Source organism: Ictidomys tridecemlineatus, chromosome X (assembly GCF_052094955.1).
Source record: "Ictidomys tridecemlineatus isolate mIctTri1 chromosome X, mIctTri1.hap1, whole genome shotgun sequence".
NCBI lineage: Eukaryota > Metazoa > Chordata > Mammalia > Rodentia > Sciuridae > Ictidomys > Ictidomys tridecemlineatus.
Window position 1 is genome coordinate 110,232,217 of NC_135493.1, and position 26,598 is coordinate 110,258,814.

At 36.7% G+C, this 26,598-nt stretch overlaps 1 protein-coding gene across 1 annotated transcript in view; it reads right to left on the bottom strand.

The window, feature by feature from the left end:
• Phex (phosphate regulating endopeptidase X-linked) overlaps positions 1 to 26,598 on the bottom strand; it is a 189,115-nt gene that overhangs the window by 31,799 nt on the left and 130,718 nt on the right. Inside the window, exons 14-15 of the mRNA XM_005334811.5 lie at positions 25,764 to 25,867; positions 16,736 to 16,794 (exon numbers count right to left, since the gene is read on the bottom strand). Coding sequence (XP_005334868.1) covers positions 16,736 to 16,794; positions 25,764 to 25,867 — 163 coding nt within the window. The remainder of the gene's footprint in view (positions 1 to 16,735; positions 16,795 to 25,763; positions 25,868 to 26,598) is intronic.

The following is a 26,598-nucleotide window of genomic DNA, read 5'->3' on the forward strand; positions in this document are numbered from 1 at the left end:
GTTACCCCTAGTTTTTCTAGTGTTTTGAACATAAAGGGATGCTGTACTTTGTCAAATGCTTTTTCTGCATCTATCGAGATGATCATATGGTTCTTATCTTTAAGTCTACTGATGTGGTGAATAACATTTATTGATTTCTGTATATTGAACCATCCTTGCATCCCAGGGATGAATCCTACTTGATCATGGTGCACATTTTTTTTGATGTGCCTTTGTATCCAATTCGCCAGAATTTTATTGAGGATTTTTGCATCTAGGTTCATTAGAGATATTGGTCTGTAGTTTTCTTTCTTTGAAGTGTCTTTGTCTGGTTTAGGGATCAGAGTGATGTTGGCCTCATAGAATGAATTTGGCAGAGCTCCCTCTTTTTCTATTTCCTGAAATAACTTGAAAAGTATTGGTATTAATTCTTCTTTAAAGGTTTTGTAAAACTTCGCTGTATACCCATCCGGTCCTGGGCTTTTCTTGGTTGGTAGTCTTTTGATTGCTTCTTCTATTTCATCCATTGAAATTAGTCTGTTTAAATTGTGTGTATCCTCCTGACTCAGTCTGGGAAAATCATATGACTTAAGAAATTTATCAATGTCTTCACTATCTTGTATTTTATTGGAATATAGGTTTTCAAAATAATTTCTAATTGTCTTCTGTATTTCTGTAGCATCTGTTGTGATATTGCCTTTTTCATCCCGTATGTTAGTAATTTGAGTTCTCTCTCTTCTTCTCTTCGTTAGCATGGCTAAGGGTCTGTCGATCTCATTTATTTTTTCGAAGAACCAACTTTTAGTTTTGTTAATTTTTTCAATAGTTTCTTTTGTTTCAATTTTGTTGATTTCTGCTCTGATTTTAATTATTTCTTGCCTTCTGCTACATTTGCTGTTGTTTTGCTCTTCCTTTTCTAGGGCTTTGAGATGAAGTGTGAGCTCATTTATTTGTTGGTTTTTCCTTTTTTTGAGGAATGACCCCCAGGCGATGAATTTCACTCTTAAAACTGCTTTCATTGTGTCCCATAGATTCCTATATGTTGTGTCTGTATTTTCATTTATCTCAAAGAATTTTTTGATTTCCTCCTTTATGTCTTCTGTAACCCATTGATCATTCAGTAACATATTGTTCATTTTCCATGTGATGTAGGATTTTTCAAACCATCCTAAGATACCATCTCACTACAGTAAGATTGGCAGCCATTATGAAGTCAAACAACAACAAGTGCTGGCAAGGATGTGGGGAAGAGGGTACTCTTGTACATTGCTGGTGGGACTGCAAACTGGTGCGGCCAATTTGGAAAGCAGTATGGAGATTCCTGGGAAAGCTGGGAATGGAACCACCATTTGACCCAGCTATCGCCCTTCTCCGACTATTCCCTGAAGACCTTAAAAGAGCGCATACAGGGATACTGCCACATCGATGTTCATAGCAGCACAATTCACAATTGCTAGACTGTGGAACCAACCCAGATGCCCTTCAATAGATGAATGGATAAAAAAAAATGTGGCATTTATACAGCATGGAGTATTACGCAGCACTAAAAAATGACAAAATCATGGAATTTGAAGGGAAATGGATGGCACTAGAGCAGATTATGCTTAGTGAAGCTAGCCAATCCCTAAAAAACAAATACCAAATGCTTTTCTTTGATATAATGAGAGCAACTAAGAACAGAGCAGGGAGGAAGAACAGGAAGAAAAGATTAACATTAAACAGAGACATGAGGTGGGAGGGAAAGGGAGAGAAAAGGGAAACTGCATGGAAATGGAGGGAGACCCTCATTGTTATACAAAGTTACATATAAGAGGTTGTGAGGGGGATGGGAAAATAAACAAGGAGAGAAATGAATTACAGTAGATGGGGTAGAGAGAGAAGATGGGAGAGGAGGGGAGGGAGGATAGTAGAGGATAGGAAAGGTAGCAGAATACAACAGTTACTAATAGGGCATTATGTAAAAAATGTGAATGTGTAACCAATGTGATTCTGCAATTTGTATTTGGGGTAAAAATGGGAGTTCATAACCCACTTGAATCTAATGTATGAAATATGATATGTCAAGAGCTTTGTAATGTTTTGAACAACCAATAAAAAAAGAAAAAAAAAGAACTAATACAATCCTTTTTCCCTACATTCTTTGTTGTTTTCCCTTAAATGCAGAATTAACTTTAAGTTCCATAACCATATGAGTAACCTTCAGGAACATTATCATATAGCAAATATTTTGGGGAGAATTAAATTCCAAAGTTTTTTTTTTTTTAATTTGGAAGTCATTTTTATATTGACACTTAAATACTTATGCTTTTAAGGCAACTGTGGGTCAGATTCATAAATCTTCCTGTTATTTCCACCAGATTTAACAAAACGGGAGGTCTCCAACGTTCATTGCTAGTCATCAAAGCTCAGAACATTTACTGTTTCCCTTTCTTTATAGTAAATTTTGGTAAATTTATTAACACAATACAAGGCAACTCCTACTTAATTTAGGAATGTTTCATTCTTTTTTTAAATTGTTGCATTGTAATTATACATCATAGTGGGATTCATTATGCTGTAGTAATACATACACATAACATAATTTTATCAATCTCATTCCTCAGTGCCTTGCCTTTTACTCCTCTCTTCCATGCCCAGATTCACTTGCTCTACTCTACTGATACCCCTTTCATTATTGTTATTTTAATTAGACCATTATAACATGTAGTATATATATGCCATATATGTGAGTTTGTGTATTTATGTTTGTGTGTGTATATATATGATTCATTGTGGTAAATTCATACATGGAATTGCATAGTTTAGAAGATATTATTCCCATGTATTTCCTCATGAGAAACATTTAATTCTTAAATTCAATACCTCTTTTGACTCTTTTGAAGGAATTAACATTATTGAATTCATTTAAGATCCCCCCAACAATCTCTGGGACAAAAATGGCACAGCCAGGAGCAAATGACAAAATAAATTCCATCCCAAAAAAGGGGTAATTATGAAGGAGAAATCTAGTGAGTTTGAGAATGTGTGAACTGATGTACACATTCAACTGTTTATTGAATTAAAATATATTTCCATATTTTGTATAGATGCTTTCTGTAGAGACATACTTGGGTTTTCCCAAGTATTGAGTGCGTGTATTTATTTACTTTCAATATGAGTGTTTGTGATATTTTTTGCTAAGGGCCTGGCTAAGTGAAGAGGCACAACTAATAATTGCATTATTAGTTTTGTCAAATAATAAGGTATTTGTTCTTTTGCATGGGCTTACTGATATATTATTGTGGCTTTATTCTTGTACCTGTTATGACTCTTATTTTCAAAAGTTTTAGGTGCTATGCTATTACTGAACTAATCCATGTATACATTCACATTTCAGGGTTATTACTGATGTATTATCCTAGCAACATCATCATATTTCTTGGTGAGTTTCACTTATAATTACCTTCTGCTTACATATTTTATTATTTTATTTCCCCTATACAATAGATTCTAGTTCTCTAGTTCACTAAGTGAATATATTTTATAGTCCTAAATTAGAGATGTTCATATAATTAAATCCCATCATAAAATTGTTGGAAATAGTTGGGTTTGGTCCTGATGCAATACTCTATACATTACTGCTGACCACTACCATTTACTGAGTTCCTGTGATAAGCCACATGGTTAAATTTTGAATACACAAACATCCTCAAACCATCTACCACTTAGTGAGTAAGAAAGGACATTACCAGATAGTACTATTTTGCAAAACCTAAAGAAGGGGAGCCTACATCAAGCTTTCTGAAGTTTACTTTTTTTTTAACGGGGGGGCGGGGTACTAGAGATTGAACCCAGGGACACTGGACCACTGAGCTAAGTCCCCAGCTCTTTTTATTATTATTATTATTTTTTAATTTTGAGTCAGAGTCTCACAAAGTTGCTTAGGGCCTCACTACAGTTGGTGAGGGTGGCCTTGAACTTGTGATTCTCCTCCCTCAGCCTCCTGAGCTGCTGGGATTACAGGCATGAACCACCACACCCAGCTAACGTATATTTTTTAATTGAAATATATTTTAAATTCAGTGGAGAAAAGAAATACTGGATCCATGCAAGTAGATGTACAGAGAAGAGGAATTATTTATACAAACATACCTTAATGGGCAGTAGATATGGTGTATAAGATTAATTGGGATTTTGAGGTAGGAATTATTTAGGACACTGGTTCTCAGAGTGTAGTCTGTGGAATAGCAGCATCAGTATCACCTTGGTATTTGTTAGAGGTGCAAATTATTGAGACCATCCCCAGACCTACCGAATCAGGAACACTGATTGTAAGCTCCAGAGTTCTCAATCAGCTCTCCAGGTTATTCTGGTGCCCACTAAAGTTAGGACGCACTGGTTATATCAGGATAGCTATTCTCATCCCCAACTGTACTTTAGAATTCCCAATTTCTTTTCTAAAAAGATACCCAGGTCCCATCCCCTGCCTCAAACTAAATCTATTAAAGCACAATCTCTGGGATGGAGCCTGAGCATAAGTGTTTTTAAAAGTTCTCCAAGTTATTCAAATATGCAAAAACAAGGAACTATTTTTTTAAGTTAACTGATCCATAAATCAGCCCTCCTGTCTCATTCTGCTCTCTTCGCCTCTCCAACACCATGCATTTAACATGCAATTTGTTATCTTATTTTTCCAGACCATACTTTCAAAAATTAAACTTCATATGGCCTATAAATTATGACTATATTAAAGGAAAAAAATAGTTTTAATTGCAACTGCCTTTAAACACCCAAGATAAATGCTAACTCTCAGGGAGAATGAGTGTTATGTCTTATTCAGGATTAGTTCTTGTAACCAGACAAGCTAGACACCCGTTATTCTAGAATTTAAGGGCCCATCAGTCAGGACATGAAAATTGCTGCAATTACAAAGCACTTTTAGTTATGTTTTTTTGTTGTAAAAGGATTTCATTGTCACCACTGCTAAGATTAATAGTGGATTTTTTTTTCAAATTGGCATCTTGCAGTAGTTTGGTGAATGCCAACCTTCTCCTTTCCAGAAAGTATTGAGTTCTAACAGCTGTGACTCCTGTCAAGGGATTCAGCAAGATGCCTTAGCCATCTGCTGGCTTCCTGCAGGTAACCTCCTGCCACCACATCTATCAGCCTAGAGCTGACATGCAGAAAGCAGCTTCTGAAATCTGCCCTCCATCTTGAAGCCTTCTTTCCTGGCTCTTCTATTCTTTTTCTGCCATAATTACCTTAGACTACAACAAAGAGAATTCTCCCCACTTTACCAGGGTGACCAACTGTTCCTGTTAGCCCAGGACTGAAGAAACAGACTCCTGGGATGTAGTATATTCAGTGTTAAAACTGGGATGGTCACCAGAAAAACAACAACAACAAATGTGCAACCCCACCTTTACCCAACTATATTTGACCTCATTTGCATTGCTGCATTTTTATAGCTCAGTGTTTTTCAAACTTTGGCATCAGGCACAGAGGTTTGGTGGTTAAAATATTGTTAAATCATAAATTTCTGGACCCAACCCCAAGAGTTTTTGATTCAGTAGATGAAGCCAGATAATGCCCATTTATCACAAATGGTACAGATACTGCTGATCCAAGGACCATACTTGAGAACCACTACTGTAGTTCAACATCTAGCAAAGAAAGCACCAATTTCCTTACACTAACAGGTTCTTTCATATATACAATTGTTGTCCCAGGTATTCAAAATTGGCACTAGTGACAGTAATGTTCAGTCCAACCCTGGGAACATATAAGGGGCTCAACAAATATAACTATTATTTCCCCCATATCAATTAGACAAAAAAATCCCCGAGTCAATCCCTTTATTAATCTTTATTAATCTCCTCCAGGAGCATCTTTATGATGTAACTTTTCCCCAGAAAAGGTGGGTACAATGCATTTTAAATTCTTAAATGGGGTTTACCATTTGAGGCAGCAACTCTTCTACGTCCAGTAATTTACCCTAAAGAAGTAGTCTCAGATTTAGACAAACACTTAGCCACAAAACTTATCACCACAAAGTGGTTTTGTTTTCTTTCTTACAATAGTGATTTTCTACAACAAATATGGACTCCTTTTGTTAAAAAAAATAAACAACAATTGATCTTTTTAAAGGGAGGACAAGTGATATTGGGAGCATCAAGATAAATTAGCAAGATTGCTTCCTGACTTCCTGTCTCCCATTGCCATGGCTGTTTTCCAGGCTCCTGATGTTCACTTCACTTTGGCTCACATCCAGGTAGTTCCCAGTGAGCACCCTACTCACACCTTGTCTCTTTAATCAGATTGACCCTGATAATGATTTTGTGCTTTACTGCCAGCCCTATGGTGAAATCTGCCCTGTCCACTATATCTGAAATAGCATTCCCAAATGCCCTGCAGGTGGCAAAGTATGTCTCTATAGGCATTGACCCTGGGACTCTCCACAGTAATGGGAATTCCATAAGGCTGCAAGTCTTCCCAATTGAGGGCAACTTTGTTTTCCCAGCCTCCTTGGTCAGGCCTAAGAGACTGAGGAAAGTGGGGATGGTTGTATTAGGACCTCCAGATTCCTCAGCTACAGCAGGAAAGGAACACCTCAAAACAATTGTAGCAGATGTCCCACAATCTCACTAAGTGAAATATCTGTCAATTTTGCAAAGTAATTGATGTTTTTTCATGACTTAATTCAAGCTGACTTAACAATACTTTTTAAATCTCATTGTAAATTTTATGAGTACATTTAAATGTTCTTTTTTTTTGTGGTACTGGGCATTGAACCCAGGAGTACTCTGTCACTAAGCTACATCTGCAGCCCCTTTTAGTTTTCTTTATATGGGGACAGGGTTTTGCTAAGTTGCTTAGGCTGGCCTTGAACCTCCTGCCTCAGTCTCCAGAGTCATTGGAATTAAAGGTATACGCCATTACACCTAGCTTAAACATTCTTTTTAAGGTAGCTTAAGACATCTCTCAAATATTCCAACCTCCACTTCTTTCTAACCAAGGAAATGATGAGATTAGGTAAAGGGCTTGCAGAAAGCAGCAGTCTTAGAGGAGGCAATAATGAACTGTTCCATGATCCAGCCCTTTGGATATAGAAACTGGACAACATCTCACCTTCTGATACTTACCTACCTCCTGGCTGTCCTACCTCCCATGATATCTTGTTTCCATATCAAAACAGAAATAATCCTCCCACTAGTCTAATGGATGAGGCTATGATATGATGATGACTAACATATCATGCCTCTAATCTTCTCAGCATGTGATCACATATACTAGCTCATGTAATTCTCACATATGATAACTAGTGTTGAAAAATGTACTATGAACATCAAGAGCATGCAGTCAATAAGCTAGGTTATATAGCCAGCTCTAAATATCACTAGTTTTGTAAGCCTTTGGCAAGTTAGTCCACCTCTCTGAGCTTCAACTTCCTCTTCTATAAAATGGGTCCAGAATACCAAGCTTACAGAACTATTATGAAGATTAGGGATAATTAACATTAAAGTACTTGGCACATTAATGGCTTCCTGGCAAACAGGAGCTGCACAAAACAATTACAATATTCAAAGCAGAAATAGAAAAGGTTGAAAATTATGATCTGCATTATCATTATCCAGTTATTTGAGAATAATCTCTTGGGACTTAAGTAATTTACTACCTACTCCCCCTTAGCTCTATCACTGCATAATCCTTCTCTTGAGCCATTTGCAAACTCGTAACTGCTCTAAGTAGCCTTAATTTGTCCCTTCTTTAACCCTATCTTAAAGAATAATACTAAGGAAGCAAAAAAGATTCTTGCTCCCCCCCCCCAAAAAAAAACTATAATGATTCCCTATGGCCTGCTCCTCAACATAATCTATGAGATCTTCAAGTACTTCATCCACATATCATCACCCATCACTCTATCTGCTTTCTGATGCATGTAGTTTGTGCCCCATCTCATGGTCCATTCTTGTACCATGCTCTGTCCTATCTGCGGTCTTTGCATCAACCACTCCTTCCCACACACCTCAATCTCCCTTCTTCACATAGAGAACTTCTTTCTCCTTGCAAAGCCCCCTCAAAAATCACTTTCACTGAGAAGCCAATATGAGTCCCTCAGAATGCATTGCTCACTCTTTGGATGCACACTCATGATGGATGTCTTCTAAAAGACCCAGGAACAAATCTCTCCCCCAGTTCCTCTAAAGCAAGTAATGCCTAAAATTCCTTAAGTACTTACTATTTCAAGCATTTTGCATATATTACTTTATTTAAACTTTACAACAATCCTATAGTATGATTACTACTATTATCTCCATTTACCAGGTAATAACAGGCTAATGATGTTAAGAAATGTATCCAAGGTTACAAATTATTAGTGGCCAAGCCAGGATTTAAATAAAACTGCCACACTTCAAAGCCCACACCCTTAACCACTATTCCATAGCACATTATATACATGTGCATCTCAATACCTGGCTGCTTGTAATGCCTGTATTAGTTATCTCTTGCTGTGTAACAAAAGCATTTTAAAATACAGTTGCTTGAAAAAATAAACATGTGGGTTGGGGATGTGGCTCAAGCGGTAGCGCACTCGCCTGGCATGCGTGTGGCCCGGGTTTGATCCTCAGCACCACATACCAACAAAGATGTTATGTCTGCTGAAAACTAAAAAAATAAATATTAAAATTCTCTCTCTCTCTCTCTCTCTCTCTCTCTCTCTCTCTCTCTCTCTTTAAAAAAATAAATAAACATGTACAATCTTACAGTTTTTGTGGGGCAGAAATTTGAAAATTGCTTATTGGAGTGGTTCTATCTCAAGGACTATCAGGATGTTGCAGTGAAGATATTGGCCTGGTCTATTCTTAGTGGCTCTCTTTATATCAAAGAAGACATTTGACATTTGTTTGGCTAGCTTCACTTAGCATAATGTGCTCTAATGCCATCCATTTCCCTGCAAGAACAGGAAGGAAGAGCATGAGGAAAAGACTAACAGTAAACTAAGACGAATGGGGGGAGAGAAAGGGAGAGAGAAGGGAAAGCATATGGAAATGATAGGAGACCTTCAGTGAAACACAAAATTATAAGAGGTTATGAGGGGCAAGGGGGAGGGGAAAAAAGGGGAGAGATTTGAACAACAGCAGAGGAGGTAGAGAGGGAAGATGGGAGGGGAGGGGAGGGGAGGGGGGATAGTAGGGGATAGGAAAGGTAGCAGAGTACAACAGTCACTAATATGCCATTATGTAAAAATGTGAGTGTGTAACAGAAGTGAGTCTGCAATATGTATTTGGGGAGTTCAAAACCCAATTGAGTCAAATGTATGAAAGATGATATATCATGAGCTCTGTAATGTTTTGAACAATCAATAAAAAAAAATGGAAAAAAAAAGATATTGGCCTGGGCCAAGTGTAATGATGTATACTTGTAATCCCAGCTACTTAGTAAATGGAAGCAGAAAGATTGCAAGTTTGAGGTCAGTCAAGATGCTGAGTAAAAATTAAAAGGCCAGGGATATAGCTCAGTCACCCCTGAGTTCAATACACAGTACTAAAAAAAAAAAAAAAGTAACCTGGGTCATACTCCTGGAAGATATGCTTCCAAGTTGGTGCACTACCTTGGGCAGGAGGCCTAAGTTGCCTCACACATGGACCCTTCCATAAACTGCTTGAATGCCCTCATGATGTCATGGTTGATTTCTTACAGTGTGATCAATTCCAGAGAACAAAGCAAAACCCTGTCTTTTATAGACTAGCCTCAGAATTCATACTGTTATTTCCACAGTATCCTATTAGTTACAAGTGGGTCTTATTCACTATGGGAGGGGGAGGGAGTTTTTTGTATGGATACAAAGAAAAGAGAATCTTGGGATCTATTTCAATATTAAGCAAATAAGTAGAAAAAATACTAAAGACTGCTCTGAGTATCAGAACATCTTATCAATAATGAAAAAATTGGATTTGATGAACACTTAAATTCTCATCTAGTAGGCTGGGATTGTAGCTCAGTGGTAGAGTGCTCACCTCGCAAATGGAAAGCAGTGGGTTGGAACTTCAGCACCCCATAAAAATAAAATAAAAATATTGTGTCCATCTACAACTAAATTTTTTTTTCATCTAGCCCCAAAATTATGAAAGATTATTCCAAAATGTTATATGTTGGCCTTGTTTCTCCCATGTCCCCAAAATGGAGCATCAAGTGAATTTAAGGATTTCATTTCATTGAATTCCAATAGAAGCCACAGGTGAGTGTTTGCTAACTTGGCTTCCAATTTACAGTTTCAGGCAGAGCCAACAAAATATGTGAAATTCTCCCAATTTGAAACAGTTATTTCCTTAACAACAAATCTATGTTTGATTTCAGGATTAATTCTATAGTTTGATGCCAGCATAAGCCCAGCCTCTGGACAAAGGCTTATCTTCTTTAGCGCAATATCTATGATTAAACTGGGGCAACCAAATCCCTTGTATATAACAGCAAAGATAATAAAATCATTGGGTTTAGCCTTTAAGCCATGCTTGTTTTCAAGCCAAAACTTTATTTGCTTAAAATAATTCTTTAATATGATTTGAGATGTATAAACATAAAAACCAAATATCAAAATGAGGCATTTTGCAAATACACAGTGATGTTGAATCCATGAAACAAATTTTATTCTGAAGACCAATCCATGTTAGTAGAAATGAAAATCAAATGGGTGTTCACTCTTCCTAGTGCCACCACTACCTGATTTAACTCAAAGGATTAAGGAAACTGACAGAAGACTCCTCAACAATTCTAGGAGCCCATCTTCTCACAGGGCTGTATTCTGGGGGACTCAGCAAACTACAGCCCACAGGCCAATCCAGCCTGTTGCTTGTTTTGTAAATGAAGTTTTACTGGAGTACAGCCATACTTATTCATTTACAAATTGTCCATGGCTGCAAAGGCAGAGTAGAAAAGTTGCACCAGAGACTGTATGGCTGACAAAGCTGAAAATATTTACTGTCTGGCAATTCAAAGAAAAGGTTTGCCCATTCCCAGTCTATACCTTTGAAGACTTGGCCTAAGACAACCAATTATAAGTTCAAAATGTCTATGCATACTATATGCTGTTCCAAGCATTTTTATGGGGCAAAAGGAGGAAGTGTTGCTATTTATGTTGAGGTATTACTTACATACAGTTAAGGAACTAATCTTTTTATTTTTCCAATGCAGGTGATAAAACCCAGGGCCTCATGCAAGCTATGTATGTGTTCTACCACTGAGCTACATCCACAGCCCAAGACAAATTTTTAATATGTATCACCTGTGCAACTACCTCCCAGATAGAGAACATTTTTTGTGCCACTTCCAGTCAATACTCCCAATAAAGGTAGCCATTATTTTAACTTCTATCACACAGATTCCTGAATTTTGTATGCATGAAACACAACAGGATTTACTGTTGTGCCTGCCTGGCTTCTTTCACTCAGCATTGCCAGTAAATAACATCCATACCTATTTTTAGTGTGAAGCAGTTTTTTCCTCTTCATTGCTATGTAATATTCAATTGCATCACTAGACCTTAACTTCTTTCCCTATTCTTCTGTTGGTGAATATCAGGTTCTTTCCAAGTTTTTGCTATTATGGATAAGGCTGACATGAATGTTCTTGTACATGTCTTTTGATGGACATAAGGATTCACTTATCAGAAGGGGAATTTCTTGTTAACAGGATACCAACAAACACTTTTCCAAATTGGTTGTACTTTTTAAATATAGAAAAATATTGGTTTTGGGAGGAGAGGGGTGGGGAGGGCACATGGGAGTAAAAAAGATGTTGGAATGAGATGGACATCATTACCCTAAGTACTTGTATGAAGACACGATTTGGTGTGAATATACTTTGTATAAAACCAGAGATATGGGGCTGGGGATGTGGCTCAAGCGGTAGCGCGCTCGCCTGGCATGCGTGCGGCCCAGGTTCGATCCTCAGCACCACATACAAACAAAGATGTTGTGTCCGCCAAAAACTAAGAAATAAATATTAAAAAAACCAGAGATATGAAAAATTGTGTTCCTTGTGTGTAATATGAATTGTAATGCATTCATTCCTGTCATATGTAACAAGTTAGAATTTTAAAAAATTGGATTCATTTCTAAAATCTTTTGAGAGCAAAAGTTCAAAATACCCCCAACAAACTTCTGCTGTTTCCTCTGTGATACACTGGCTATCCCAGGGAGGTGTGACATGATAGTTTTAGAAATACAAGCTGAAGCTGGGCATGGTGGTGCATGCCTGTAATCCCAGAAGCCAAGGAGGAGAGGCAGGAGGATTGTGAGTTCAAAGTCAGCCCCAACAACTTAGGGAGGCCCTAAGCAACTCAGTGAGACCCTGTCTCTAGATAAAATATAAAATAGGGCTGGGGGTGTGGCTCAGTGGTTGGTGCCCCTGAATTCAATCTCCAGTACTAAATAAATAAATAAGTAAATAAAACAGAAAAGAAATACAAGCCCTAACCTAGGCAATGTGCTGGTATTTTATAAATTTATCCCACTAAATCCTGTCCCAAAACTCTATAGGCTAGGTAACCTCAATACATGGCAGATAAGAAAAGGGCCAGGACAGATAAATATCTCAACCATGGACCTACAGTTAGGTCCATGGCACTCAAGGTCTCCCACTGAGGGTCTTACTTTTTCCCTTTGAAAAGCAGTTTTGCAGTAATCACAAAGTTAGGGAAACAGAGATAGATACCAATAACCTTAGCTCCTTATTTTTTTCTTTAGCCACCTTATTAATTTAAGTATAGTTAATATTTAATAATTAATTTAATAATAATTGATTTAATAATTAATTCAATGATTTATTATTATTAATTTAAATATGGTTAATATTTAAATTAATTATAATAGATTAATTATGATAGCACCTCAGTATAATTCCTCATACTGTAGATTTAAATCATTATGATTTCATACTACATTCCATGCCTTGAAACATGCTATCCAGATTGACAAGGATAAAAAAGTAAGAAGTATAAGCACCCTGCAAAAAAATCTCACATTGAAATATGGCCACAAACCAGAGGGTTTCACACAAAGGCAAGGATTTGGAAGGTGAGGGAGATAACAACCCTATAGGTTTTTCTATCTTCTACTCAGGTCTCCACTACATGTAGAAGCAGATTTAAGTGGCATAAATCAGAAAATGATAATGGGAACTGAATGAAATTCTCATAAATCACGTTACTAAGTATAGTTACATCGTAGATGTGAAACCCAATTAAACAGATGGCCACATGCTGTCAGAATCAGCCCCTAATCAATAAAGATGTTCATTTTAGAAAATCACCTCAATTTTTCACTTTTTCAGTGAAGCAAAAAGAAGGCAGTTGTAGAGGGAGGGAGTCTCAGGAAACCCAGTGGAGAAATGTGCAAGAAGCTCCACCTGTCCTAATTTGTAGTCCAGAAAATCAGGAAGGGAAGGAGGGGAAGCCACCCAAAGGATTCCTTGTCATGTTGCCTGGAAATAGAATTTACAATGAGAGCAGGCAGTGGTCATTAGGAAAACAGAAACAGCTTGAATCTCTTAATTAAAATACTGCTTCAAATTGTTCGTTTTAAAACCCCTCTATGAGCTTTTGAGAAGCCATTGGTTTTCCTTGAGATGGCTCTTCCTGGTAAACTCTGACAAATTCAGCTCTTTCCAGGCAAAAAAAAAAAAAAAAAAAAAAGGCAGAGCAGAGGGGATCCTGGAGGTGGAACTATTATTAGACACACCAAGTCCCGAAAGAAGCACTAAGCCTTCAGTGGCATTTGAAAGTAAGTGGAGAAACAAAGGTGAAGAGATTATCTTGTTGATTTTCTTGCTAAGATCAAATCTGGATCTGACATAATAGTGCATAATTTAAGGATATCTATATGGATTATTATTTTTTATCTTAAAAAATAAGGGAAAGATAAATTAAAAAATCAGAATGGTAGTGAACTCTATGGTGAGGAAGAAAATGAAATGGGGAGAGAGACAGTAGCTGCAATGATACTCGTAATGTTCTGGTTTTTTGCTGAGTTACGGCTTCATGGGCACACACTCATTTTATGGTTTCTTATAGACTTTATAATCGACATGGGCCAACATGTTATACATATTGTTTTGCATGTACCAAATATTACATAATAAAACTCTTCCTTTTCTTTTTACTTTTCTGTTGTGTTGTGTAGTACTGGGGATCCAACCCAGGACCTCATGCATGCTACTTAAGTGCTCTTCCATAGCTGCACACCCAGCTCCAATATTTTATTTCTTTTAAAATAAATGATCTAAGAATACCCCTTCACTTAATAGATTATTCCAAATATTATTATAATAATACATTTAAATAAATAGTAGTATAATTTTAGTTATAATTACTATCTCAAATATCATAAGTTCCCAAGTAACATATGCAGCTTAGTTTTCAACTTGGAGCTTAGTACCTTAAGAAAGCAACAGTATTTTCATGATAATGAATATTTATATAGTGAGTAGTGACATTCAAAATATTTAACAACTTATTTGGTTAAATAAATTAGTGTAGAAATTTAAAAAAAAATCAGCACCATCTGCTTGTTTTCCTTCTGCTCATTATTCTCACAGACCAAAGTCCTACAGACATCTATTTCCAAATGTGGCCACAGGAGGGCGACTCTGGTCGTGAGTAGACACAGCTCTGAAGCTGTGGTCTCTGGCCAGGAAGTACTGTAGAGACAAAGAGCAGCTTGAAGGACTTAGAGCAAGCAGGCTGATTGACTGGCTAGAGGACAGACATAATAAGATGCGTCAGTGAAAAGGTGTTGTTTGAGTAAACACTTGAAAAGTAGGGGGGGTTAAACTTGCAGATCCCTTGGGATTCCAAGGCCAAGAGATCCCCAAGTACAAATACCTCAAGGGAAGAGTGTATCAGATATGCTGTAGGACTGTGAAAAAGGCCAGTGTGGCTAGAACTGAGGGAGGGAGGGAAGAGTAGTAGGAGGTAAAGGCAGAGAGAGATCCGCCTCTAGGTCAAAGTAAGCAATTTAACTTTTAAGATGAGTAAAATAAGATACTGGTTTAAAAAAAAAAAACTTTGAACAAAGGAGTAACTTTGATTGTAAATTTTTTTTAAATAGATGCAATACCATATTTAGAATCGACTGAATCAGAATGAGGACAGAAGCAAGGAGACCAGGTAGAAGGCTGTTACCATAATCAAGATGGGAGATGATGGTGTGAACAAGAATGATTCTGTCCCTGTGTTCAACACTGTAGAAATGTGATTGAATCCATGAGATTAAATGTTATCCCCAAGAGAATGAATGAAAATGGAGAACAGAGGTGAATAGAACAGACACCAGGGCTGAGCCTTGAAGCATGCCGCCATAAAGAGGAAGAGAAGATGAGGAGAATCCAGCAAAGGTTTGACAAGGAGTGGCCCATCTTCCCTGCAACAGGCTTCAACCAACTTGAGCTTGATGCCTGTCAAGTCTTTACCCTTTTACTACAAAGAGATGTACCTCTGAACAATATACAGAATTGTTCAGCATGATTTTCAACTTCATTTACATGATATTATACTCCATATAATTTTCCAAGTTCTCTTTTCTCATAGAACTTAGTATTTTTTAAATCCATCTATGTAAATACATGTCACTTTAGATCATCAAATTTTCACTGCCGTATGGTATTCCTTTGTGTGAACATGCTATATTAGATTCACTTTCCTGCAAAGGTAAACATAGGGGATTTTCCTTTTTCTGCTACTGTCAATAACATTTCTGTGAGTATTCTCGCATAGGCCTCCTTTTGCCTTGCCTTGCCTTGTATGAGAGTTCTCCAAGGCAGAAAACTTTTCAAACTTAAGCATACATTAGAATCACCTGGAGGCTTTTTAAAAGCAGGTTTCTGAGCCCCACATCCAAAGTTTGTGATCCATAGGTCTGAGGTAGGGCCTGGAAATTTGCATTTCTAACAAGTTCCCCATGATGTTGTTGCTGCTGGTCCAAAAACCAAATAATGAGAACCCCAGCACTGGAGCACATGTAGGTACCCCTTTGGCTCTTTTAGATAATGTCAAATTGCCCTTCAGTATATGTCTTTATTGGCAACACTGGGTACTGTCAGAATTTTAATTCATGCCAATTCTGATATCTAATACTTTATATATTTATCATGGCATTTATGATTACATGTACCCAATACATATAAGCAAAAGTTTTCAAGATATAACATCATAGGTCTAACTAGAACATTTTCATGGTTTTCTCTTACATACAGTTATTCCCCCTCAGGATGTACAGTCTGCCCAGTTACCTGTCATTCTCCTCCTCAATCTCTAGATAGTATTGTATAGTTAAGATGATCATGAGAGGAAAGTGAAGGCATGATTTCTTCTTCATGAAAAACTTCATTATGGTTTTATTTACTGTAGGTTTTTTTTAGAGTCACTGATGATGTAAAGCTTAAAAATTAATAAGGCAAAGAAAATGAGGAAAAATAGGTATAAGAAAGAAAAACAAACTTGGGCTGGGGTTGTGGCTCAGTGGCAGAGTGCTCGCCTAGCATGTGTAAGGCCCTGGGTTCAATCCTGAACACCACATATAAATAAATGAAATAAAGATATTGTATCCACATACAATTTAAAAATATATTTTAAAAAAAGAAAGAGAAACAAACTTATTTCATCCACATACCTGGTCGCTTTTCAAGGGAAAGAAAGAATGCCCTACTCTTCATCAGAGGCATGGAAATGTTCCCTTCATTTTGTACCAGATTTTAAAAGATGTCAAAAGGTTGTACTTACGGATCTGGTTGGTAGATGCACTGTAGAAGGCATTGACAGTTGTTGGATTTGTAAACCACCTATAGGAAGATAAACAAATGCCACAGGGTGATTGTCATTATCCAGGCAGAAGGGTGACAAAGACAAACATGATATAGCTGGATTTATTAGCAGATACCATAGAACAAGGGGATTTGGCCTGGGGAAAATTATTGCCTCAGTTAGGGCTATTGCCTGTTCAGTGAATAATCTCTTCCTAAGTTGAACATGGCTCAATGAGAATATTAACATGCCTGGTCATTCACTGTTACTAACTTACAGGAAAACTCAGCACCAGTGCTTCTAAAGAAGCTATAATGAGAAATTCTAGAATCTAAAAGGCTTTGCCTGCAGATGGAAACACAGCAAAAAGCTGATGTTTGCCAGGCCTTGTTCAATGGATCGATGAGATAGCTACAGTTTTATGCTGCATCACCTCTGACCTGTCCATTCAAAAGTTTCAGATTGGTGATAACATAGAGATCCACTTAAAGAGAGGTGAATAAAGTACCACCATGCTACCCAGAGGGTCTACCTGCTCCAGTGGAAAGCTTACTGATTTTAGTGGCAAAAGAATTAACAACTGGGCCTGTCTATATCATTAACTAGCTGTCTTATAACAGTCACTGACCTTCTTGGAGTCCAGTTTTAGCTATAAAGTTAAAGTAGGCAATTTTGGAGGTCCTTTGCAATTATAAACAGTTTATAACTTCATCTTAAATTTACAGGTTACTTCAGGAATTGGAAATTTGTTCTCTATAAAAAGTCAGACTGTACACATTTTAAGCTTTGTGGGCAAAGAGGCAAAATCAATGAATGGTATTATATAGATATTTGATAGCAAACTTTGCACAATTTTTATTGAAGGAGTTCAAAATAGAATAGTAATTTAGTAGAATTTTTTGTAATGCAAGCCTATTAGTGAGAAGAATTGAATTCTTTTGTGGTGGGATAACATTTTGCTTAATTGAGCTTCAAAGTTATTGCTTCACATCCTTAAACCAATATCAGAGATTTATCTGTAAAAATCATTCTTGGCTTATGGGCTATATGAAAGCAGGCAGCAGGCAAGATTTAGCCCACAGGCTATAGTTTGCCAAACCCCAACGTAGATGCTTGTGGGTTTCAATCACTGCCCTTCATGATTAAAATCAAATAATTCATCTTAAACTAAATGAAACTTGTGTGGGACTGAGGGCATAGCTCAATGCTAGACTGCCTATGTAGCATGCATGGGGCCCTGGGTTCCATCCCTAGAACCACCAAATAAAACTTGTATGAATCCCCTTCAAAGCAATCAATTTACTCACTTATATCTAATAAAATAATTATGCCAGTCTAATGAATTTATTGCTATGAGGCTAATATAAAACTGGTAGGAGGGCTGGGGCTGTATCTCAGTGGTAGAGCACTTGCCTCGCAGATGTAAGGCCCTGGGTTCAATCCTCAGCACCAATAAATAAATAAATAAAAAGAATTGAAACGAAGGATATTTTTTAAAAAACTGGTAGGAAACCCAACTATTATTCTAGCTTCCACTCCTACCTTCTCCTACCTATAAAGAAGTCTATGAATATGTCATATTATTATTATTAATAAACATTCACCAAGCACCTAAGGTTTTACTCCTATAGTCACTACAGGACATATTAGTCCATTTCATAGATGAGGACACTTATATCTGTGAAATGGACTAATTTAGATTTAGAAGCATTACATACTTGCATAAGATCTAGTGTGACTTCAAAGCACTTTTTTTCCACATTGTATTGTATTGGTGCATTATAGTTGTACACAATGATGGGATTTGTTGTTTCATATTCATACATGCACATAATATAACAATATAATTTGGCCAATATCACTCCCCAGCATTTCCTCCCTCCTTCTGCACCTTCCACCCCTTGGTTCATTTCTTCTACTGATGTCCCTTTGATTTTTAGAAAAGCTACCCCCACCTTTGTTTTCCTTTATCCTCTCTAGCTTCCACAAATGAGAGAAAGCATATGACCCTTACCTAAGAAGTTCTCTTAAACATTATATTATACTGGAGACATTTCTGGAAATCAAAAAAAAAAAAAAAGGAAGGTGCCTCCTCTCATGTCAAAATTAAAACTTAGACTTATTTCCATGAAATGCATATTCTCTTCCCTCAAATTTAGGATCAGTATTTCAATTAAGCCCTAATGTGTAATATAAACTTACTGGTTGGCACACTTTCCTGAGGAAACAAGTAGAAGGGAAAGCACATTTACTGACAGAGCTTGCCACCTGTAGTAATCCCCAAGATCTTGTGAATGTTGCTTTATATAGCAAAAAGAACTCTGCAGATGCAATTAAGGTTGAGGACTTGAAAATGGAGAGTTTCTCCCAGACTATCCAGGTAGACTCAATCTAATCACTTGAGTCCTTAACAACAATCTTTTTTGGCTGTAATGACAGAGATGCAACAGGGGAGGTCAGAAGAGATACTGCAGATGAGAAGTCAGGGGATTCCAAGGGTGAGAAGGATCTGATGCACTTTTGCTGCTGGCTCTAAGATTTAGAGGCCATATACAAGGACCATAGAAAGGCCCCTGGGAGCTAAGAGTGAGTCCCAGGCAATAGACATCTAAAGTAAGAACTTCAGTTCTACAACCCAAGGAACTGAATTCTGTCAACATTCTTGATGAGCTTTTTCAGAGACTCTTAATAAGAGCTTAGAGAAGCTGATACCTTGATTTCCACCTTCTGAAACCAAAGCAGAGAAACCAGCCAAGCCAAGCCAGATTTCTAACCTACAGAACTGTGAGACAAATGAGTTGTTTTAAGTTGCTACAGTTGAAGTAATTTGTTACAGTAGCAATAGGAAGCTCATACTTTGCCCAAGGAATCCAGCATTTATAGGTTAAAAGAATCCAGACACCTCTCAGCTTGGTTTCTAAAAATCATTCAACTCAATCATAATACACACAAAAGACTCTGTGTATTCTTACACTATGTTCCTTCTCTTTACATCCTTCCCCTTTCTTTCCCTTTAGCAAAGAATAAATGAGCTTGAAACAGCAAATGAACTTATGCTAGACAAAGGTGGACAAAACAAAGAAATCAAATAACCAATTCCTGAAGTAGACTCTGCTGAGGACTTCTGAAGCTTTAGCAAGGATGACTAAAAATCTTACCTCAGATACATGATCTTACCATTCCTGATCCTGCAGAGCTCCTATTGACTCTGGGGCACATTTGGAGACTTGATTATCCCCAGAGCTAATATTAAGCAGCTGCACCAGCAGATCCTACCAGTTGTTGATACTATTCTTTCTTCTGTTTAGTGTCTATGCCAAACCAACTGTTCAACATTCCATACATTTCCTTTATTATATCCAAGTTTATTATATATTTAGTTTTACCATTCTCTAATGTAAATTGACCTGTGCTAGTTTTATAGTGTATTTATAATTTTTTTATATTCCTCCTATGAAGAGATGGAGTCTAAATTCCTCTCCTCTTGATTATGAGCTAGCCTTAATGATTCACTTCTAAAGAATAAAATGCAGTGGGAATGACACTGTTTGACTTCCAAGGCTAGGCAATTAAGGCTGATACAACCCCAACCCCACCCCAGTATAGGAAGCATGCTTTCTCTCTCTTTCTCAGGAAACTTGTTCTTTCATGTTTCTTTATCAGCCAACATGTTGTTAAGAAACTCAATGTACATGGAGAAGCCATATGTAGGTGTTCCAGCCAACAGCCAGAATCAACCATTGGATATGAGAAAGGCAACTCTTCCCCATGACTCCAACACCAGCCACTATCTAAATGTAACTACATGAAAAACCGTGTGCAAGAACCACACAACTGAGACTAGTGACACCCAGAAACATGAGTGATAAAAACAATTATTGCTGTTTTAACCCTTTAAATTTGGAAGCAGTTTGTCATGCAGCAATAGATATCTGGAACACTGAAAAGTTGGCTGTCCCCAGATTAAGTCCTACCCAGTAGGCTGAATTTCCCCCAGAAAACAGTTTTGTTTGCCCAAAATAGTGGTTTAAAAATATTACTGCATTGGACCGGGTATGGTGGTACATGCATGTAATCCCAGCAGCTTGGGAGGCTGATGCAGGAGGATCACAAGTTCAAGGCCAGCCTCAGCAACTTAGCAAGACCCTGTCTCTAAATAAAACATAAAAGGGCTGGGAATGTGGTTCAGTGCTTATGCACCTAGGTTTAATCCCTGGTATCAAAAATTTAAAAAAAAGAAGCAATGAATTAGAATTTTTAAGTAGAATGTACAGTTACTAGTTCCCCCATGGTCCTCATCATTCCTTGTTGTTGTTTATACTTAGCTAGGTTAGCCATTTCTTCAATGATTGGACCCTGAAAGCATTTGAGTTTGCAGAACTTATCTTCCAATAAGATTTTAAGTTCCTCATGCGTTAAGATAATAGTCCAAATGGTACATTCAGAGTAGAAAATCACTTAATCTATTAAGATGAATTTATTATATTGCAAACATCTACCTTCATAAACAAAGAACATCATTTGAGTACTTTAAATTCTTCCTACTATGTCTTTGTGGTGCTCCTGCAGTCTGTGTTTAGTGAAGAATTTAATGGATAAGGTAGGGGAAAGTCCTATAAATTTAAAATCCCAAAATATATGGGGATGAAATAATACTAGACAATAGGACTGATGAAAAGAATGTAATGCCAAAATATAATGATCTGAAGGACTAACATTCATACTCCATTTTCTTGAAACCATATACAATAGATAATGTACATTAGAGTCAAGTTTCACATTTTACTTGTCAACACTTGAAGATAGTCTAGAGAATATATAATGGGAAAACCATCAAGTATCTATTTCTTTCTTACTAATATTTTGCAGTTTATATAACTCACATTCTGTGCTACAGATGATTTTGCAAACAAAAATTCTGTGCAGAACCATAATTTGTAGAGACATTTGATGCATTTAAAAAATGTATTTTCCAAAATATATAGAAAGAGAATCTAGGCATGTTTGGTCACAGTAGAATGAGAATGAGTTAATAGGGAAACTGGCTTAAAATCATTTCTGTCAAAGAAGAAGATCCTGAGGGAAAGAAATTACTCTTGACTCAAGCCAAGCAGTAAAATAAATCCTCTATTTTTAAGCAAACTGATGAAGTGACAATTCTGAGAACCAACCCCTAAATATGTACCTTCAGGGATGACCACCCAATTAATTTCATTCTTGCTGACATTTCCTATTGCCTTAGAAAATTCTTAATGCACATTAGTGCAGCTAAAATGAATTCCATGAGAATGAAAGATAGAGGGTATTTATCTCCTATCCCCACAAAGAAGTAAAATGTTATTTCAGGGTTTTGTGGAAATATAATCATGATGTGCTGTTCAAAGTGTAGAGGAGCTACTCCAGAATCATCCCCACTTGATTAACTTATGAATTTCAGACTTTAAAAATGTCAATTAAAGCCAATGGCTGTCATGAAACTAAAATTCCCTACAATGCCTGACAAAGTCCAGCCAGATATTTATGTAGGAAGGGAGGGAGGGAGGGAAGAAAGCAAGGAAGGAAGAGGGAAGCAGAGGGAAGGGGAGGGGAGGGGAGGGTAGGAGAGGGGAGGGAGGAGGGGAGGGGAGGGAGGAAGGGAGGGAATGACTGTCATATCACTTTACCATGCAAACAGGTTAAATCTCTTAATGTTGTTTACCCTGAAATAGACATAATCTGAGAAAACAAGAATCAAAAGTATTATACCTATATTCATTCTTGGAGGATTTCTCCCTAAACATAAACCAATTTAATATCCTTGTGAAAGAGGTAAAGTCAGCTCTCCACATCCACAGGTCAGAAAAAAAAAATGCACCTCTACCCGATATGTTCAGACTTTCTTCTTGTCCTTATTCTCTAAACAATATAGTAATGCATCTATTTACATTGTATTAAATATTGTAAATAATCTACAGATGCTTTAAAATATATGGGAAGATGGACATAGGTTATATGCAAAAGCAACTCCATTTTGTATAAAAGACTTGAGCATCCTCAGATTTTAGTATCTGTAGGATGTCCTGAAACCAATTCTACATAGATTCTAAGAAACGACTATATTTGTTTTCCACTGATGGAGAAAAAAAAAACTACACATATCAAACAATTTGCCTAAGCCCACAAATTCACCCAGCATTTTTCCAAGGCATGAATAAAATATTAGCAATAGTCAAGAGCATTAGAATCTGACAACCAATCAGTATTTTAAGATACTGTTAAAGATGACACATTTAGGACTTTTTCAATTAGCAGCACAAGCCCTGCTACATATCCAAATGAATACTGACATTTTGAAATTGAAGAATTAAATTGGCATCATATCTAATATGGAGGAGTTCCTGCAAAAACCATAAAAAGTTACAAAAACACTGCTTGGTAAAGCCTTGAATTTTCCACAAATTTAAAAAAAAAAAAACTTTTAACTGATCTTAATTAAAGGGCAGAATGATTTGCTTATATCTAAAACAACCCTACTGTATGGAGATGGTCATAAAGATATTAGAAATCATTTGCTAAGGAATGGAATATAGCTCAGAGGTAGGGCACTTGCCTAGCATGTGCAAGGCCCTAGGTTCAATGCCTAGCACTACAAAAATAAAAATTGTTGAAATCATTGGGTTTTGGTCATCAGATTTTAGAGCCCTAAATCTAAAATTTCTATTGTGTAGTTTAGTTTGAGGATTAAACAGGATAGGGAGACTAAGACATAATATGATAAGAGAAAAGAACCCAAGGCAGCAGACAATTATCTTTAGACAATTATCTATCATTACCAAAGAAATTTTAAAGCTATCTGTTTTCTTCTTTGATGCTTTTGTTTGGAGTCAGAGATAGATAGAGGAATGATCTAGCTTGGGTCTATTCCTTCAAGGGAATAACTTACAAGTATCCTCACAGATGTATGTTGTACAAAAATTTGAAAGGCAGAGGGCAGGGATGGCTAGATGGGAGCATAGAGTGCTTAAACCTGGGTACAGGGGATTAGAGACCCTACAATCCAAGACAGAGTAGGGAGTTGAAAAGTGACAAAAAAAATATCAAAATAACCAGCCAAAGATCTAGAAACTAAGTATCAGCCAAGGTTAAAAAAAAAAAAAAGTGGACTATTGGGGTTAAATCTGCAAGCTTTGTCATCTAAAAATGGTCAACTTGGTGGAAAATGAATGAAGAAAACCCAGACTCAAATTTAAAAAAGAGATCCTGAAACTGAAAGTCAAATAAAAGCTAAATAAGCACTCCACATATCCCTGGTTGAGTAGGAAATTAGGTATATATACAGGGGAGACCAGAGAGAACCCAGTAGAAGGTACAATCCAAGGCAGATGGAGTGCTGGCTGTGACTTTGAAGGCACTCCCAGCCTACACACAGAGCAACTGGCACAGGGTAGAAGCCCAACAGGCTGGAGGTGGGTGAGCATAGCCATGCCCTAATCACTGGCTGAGCACTAAGTTGTGGAAACACGGGGGTAATCATCAGGAATAAAAAATAAGAACTAAAAAACTGAGCAAAATATCCACACCTCCTTAGTACAGAAGATATAAATTCTGTAGTGTAATTCCAGCAAAGTCACTCTAAGAAAAGCCTTAGAAAAACAAATCAAAATCCAGAGTTGTTTCATCATCTAAAATGTCATTTTCAACAACAAAAATTATGTTATGCAAAGAAAAAGTATAAAAGAATCAATCAATAGCAACTGACTCTAAGTGAGCCCAGATACTGGATTTGGCAAAGATGTGAAAGTAGCCATTATAAATTAGTTCAAAAAATTAAGCTACATTCAAAAAATTCATGATAAATATGACAGTGACTCAATAAATAATCACAGGGAAGCAGAAACTACAAAAAAAGAAAGAAAAGGAAATTCTGGAGTTAAGAACAGATCAATAGAAATTATCCAACCTAGAGAACCAAGAGAAAAAATAAAACACTGGAGAAATGGGCCACAGTAGAATAGAATCTAGTCCCAGAACCAAAAGCACCAGAAGGCAGAACAAAAAGTAATCTAAACCTGAGCTGAAGAATTTCTCAATTGTAAGCTTGTTATTCAGTTGTAAAATAGGGGTAACTGTACTTCTACCTCCCAGAAGTGACATGAGGATAAAATGAATTAAAAATTGTGAAGTGCTTCCTAGCATATTGTAAACACACAATAACTGTTAGCTGCTATGATGATGGTGATGATGATGATGATCATCATCATCATCATCATCATCATCATGAATAGCAGCAGCACCAGCACCAGCATCTGCTCAGGGCAGAAATCAGAACTGGCTGGCCCTGGGCCTCAAAGTGTTTAAGGAAACTCTCCTACCAATAGGGAATGTTCTTATAGACAGAAGAAGACAAATAAATCTTAGCTGCTATTCTAATAGAAATAATATAGCTCTGAGTTCTTTGATATGCATTACACCTCAACAAATATCTTCTAGATGCTTCAAAATTATTCAATTTTTAGAATACTTTTTAGTTGTCAAAGGACCTTTATTTTATTTATTGATATATGGTTCTGAGAATCAAATCCAGTGCCTCACACATGCTAGGCAAGCACTCTGCCACTGAGATACAACCCAGCCCCCAAATTATTCATTTTTACATGTCTAATCATACTCATTTCTAAAATATTTATTATTTTTTAAGATTGAAAAGTTTCCACCTGAGTGTGAAAATCTAGAGAAATATTATTGCTATGTGTGTGTGTGTGTGTGTGTGTGTGTGTGTTTACAACTAGATCTAGCAATAATTTTAATGTTAGCACCCTAGTAAGCCTTCTTCTGATAGGTGTTAATGAAGATCTGAATCATATAATATCAGAAATAAGAGTTGGCTAAACATGACACAGATTTTGCTAAAGCAAAACAACTGGCAATCTAGCTACTCTAACTTCAGGGGAATTACAAAGTTTAATCTAAAAGATTCCACCTCCCAAAGTATTTATCTATTTCACTTGTTTTTTCTTTGAATACTCACTCTGTTTTTGGAACAGCTTTTCTTAGCCAGATGAAATCAGACTGTGCTAAATACTTTCGGGTTTGCAGAACATTGCCAAAGTAGTCCGATTCTGAAAATTTGATCTGAAAAAAAAAAACATAATACATTGTTGTAAGTGAAGATAAGAGATGACTCTAAAAATAGATTTGAGCACATGAAGGAGCAACCAGCAGAGAAGCTACGGCCCTTGCAGCATCTTTCAGCCGTTACTGGTTAACCCAGGATTCACAAAGCCGTGAAATTTAATCTCAGTGATTTTCTTTTAACATAAAAGCTCAAAAATCAATATGGTCATTTCTGGATCACAGTTAAGAAAAACATGAGAAGCTACAGTAATTGACAATGTGTTCCATTTACTTTATAATTGAAAAATCTACTTTAACCTTTACAGAACATATCATCTTAGGTTTGAAATTTCTTGGCTCACAAGTTCTTGATCTTTCTAAAATGTGGACCTTATTTATTTGTCACCTAAGATTCTTCTAATAACATTCAGTTTAGTCAGCTGAAACCTCATTTAGTTTATAGATGATGATTTAGTCAAATGTTAAAATCCAATTTACTGTAATCGGCATTTGTTCATAAAGGAAAAAAATGAAACCAATTCAGAGACCCTATTTTCCACCCTAAGCACAAAGAAGTCACCAGAATAATTTAATTATTAAGAGAATTTATCTATTAATACAAAAAGGCTCTGGTCACTAAAAATTAATGAAATTACAGAGGAAAATCATAGATTATACTTTGCAATGGAATACAGGAAGTTGGTAGCTCACAATAATGTTGTCTACTAAGATAGGAAAATTGACATAAT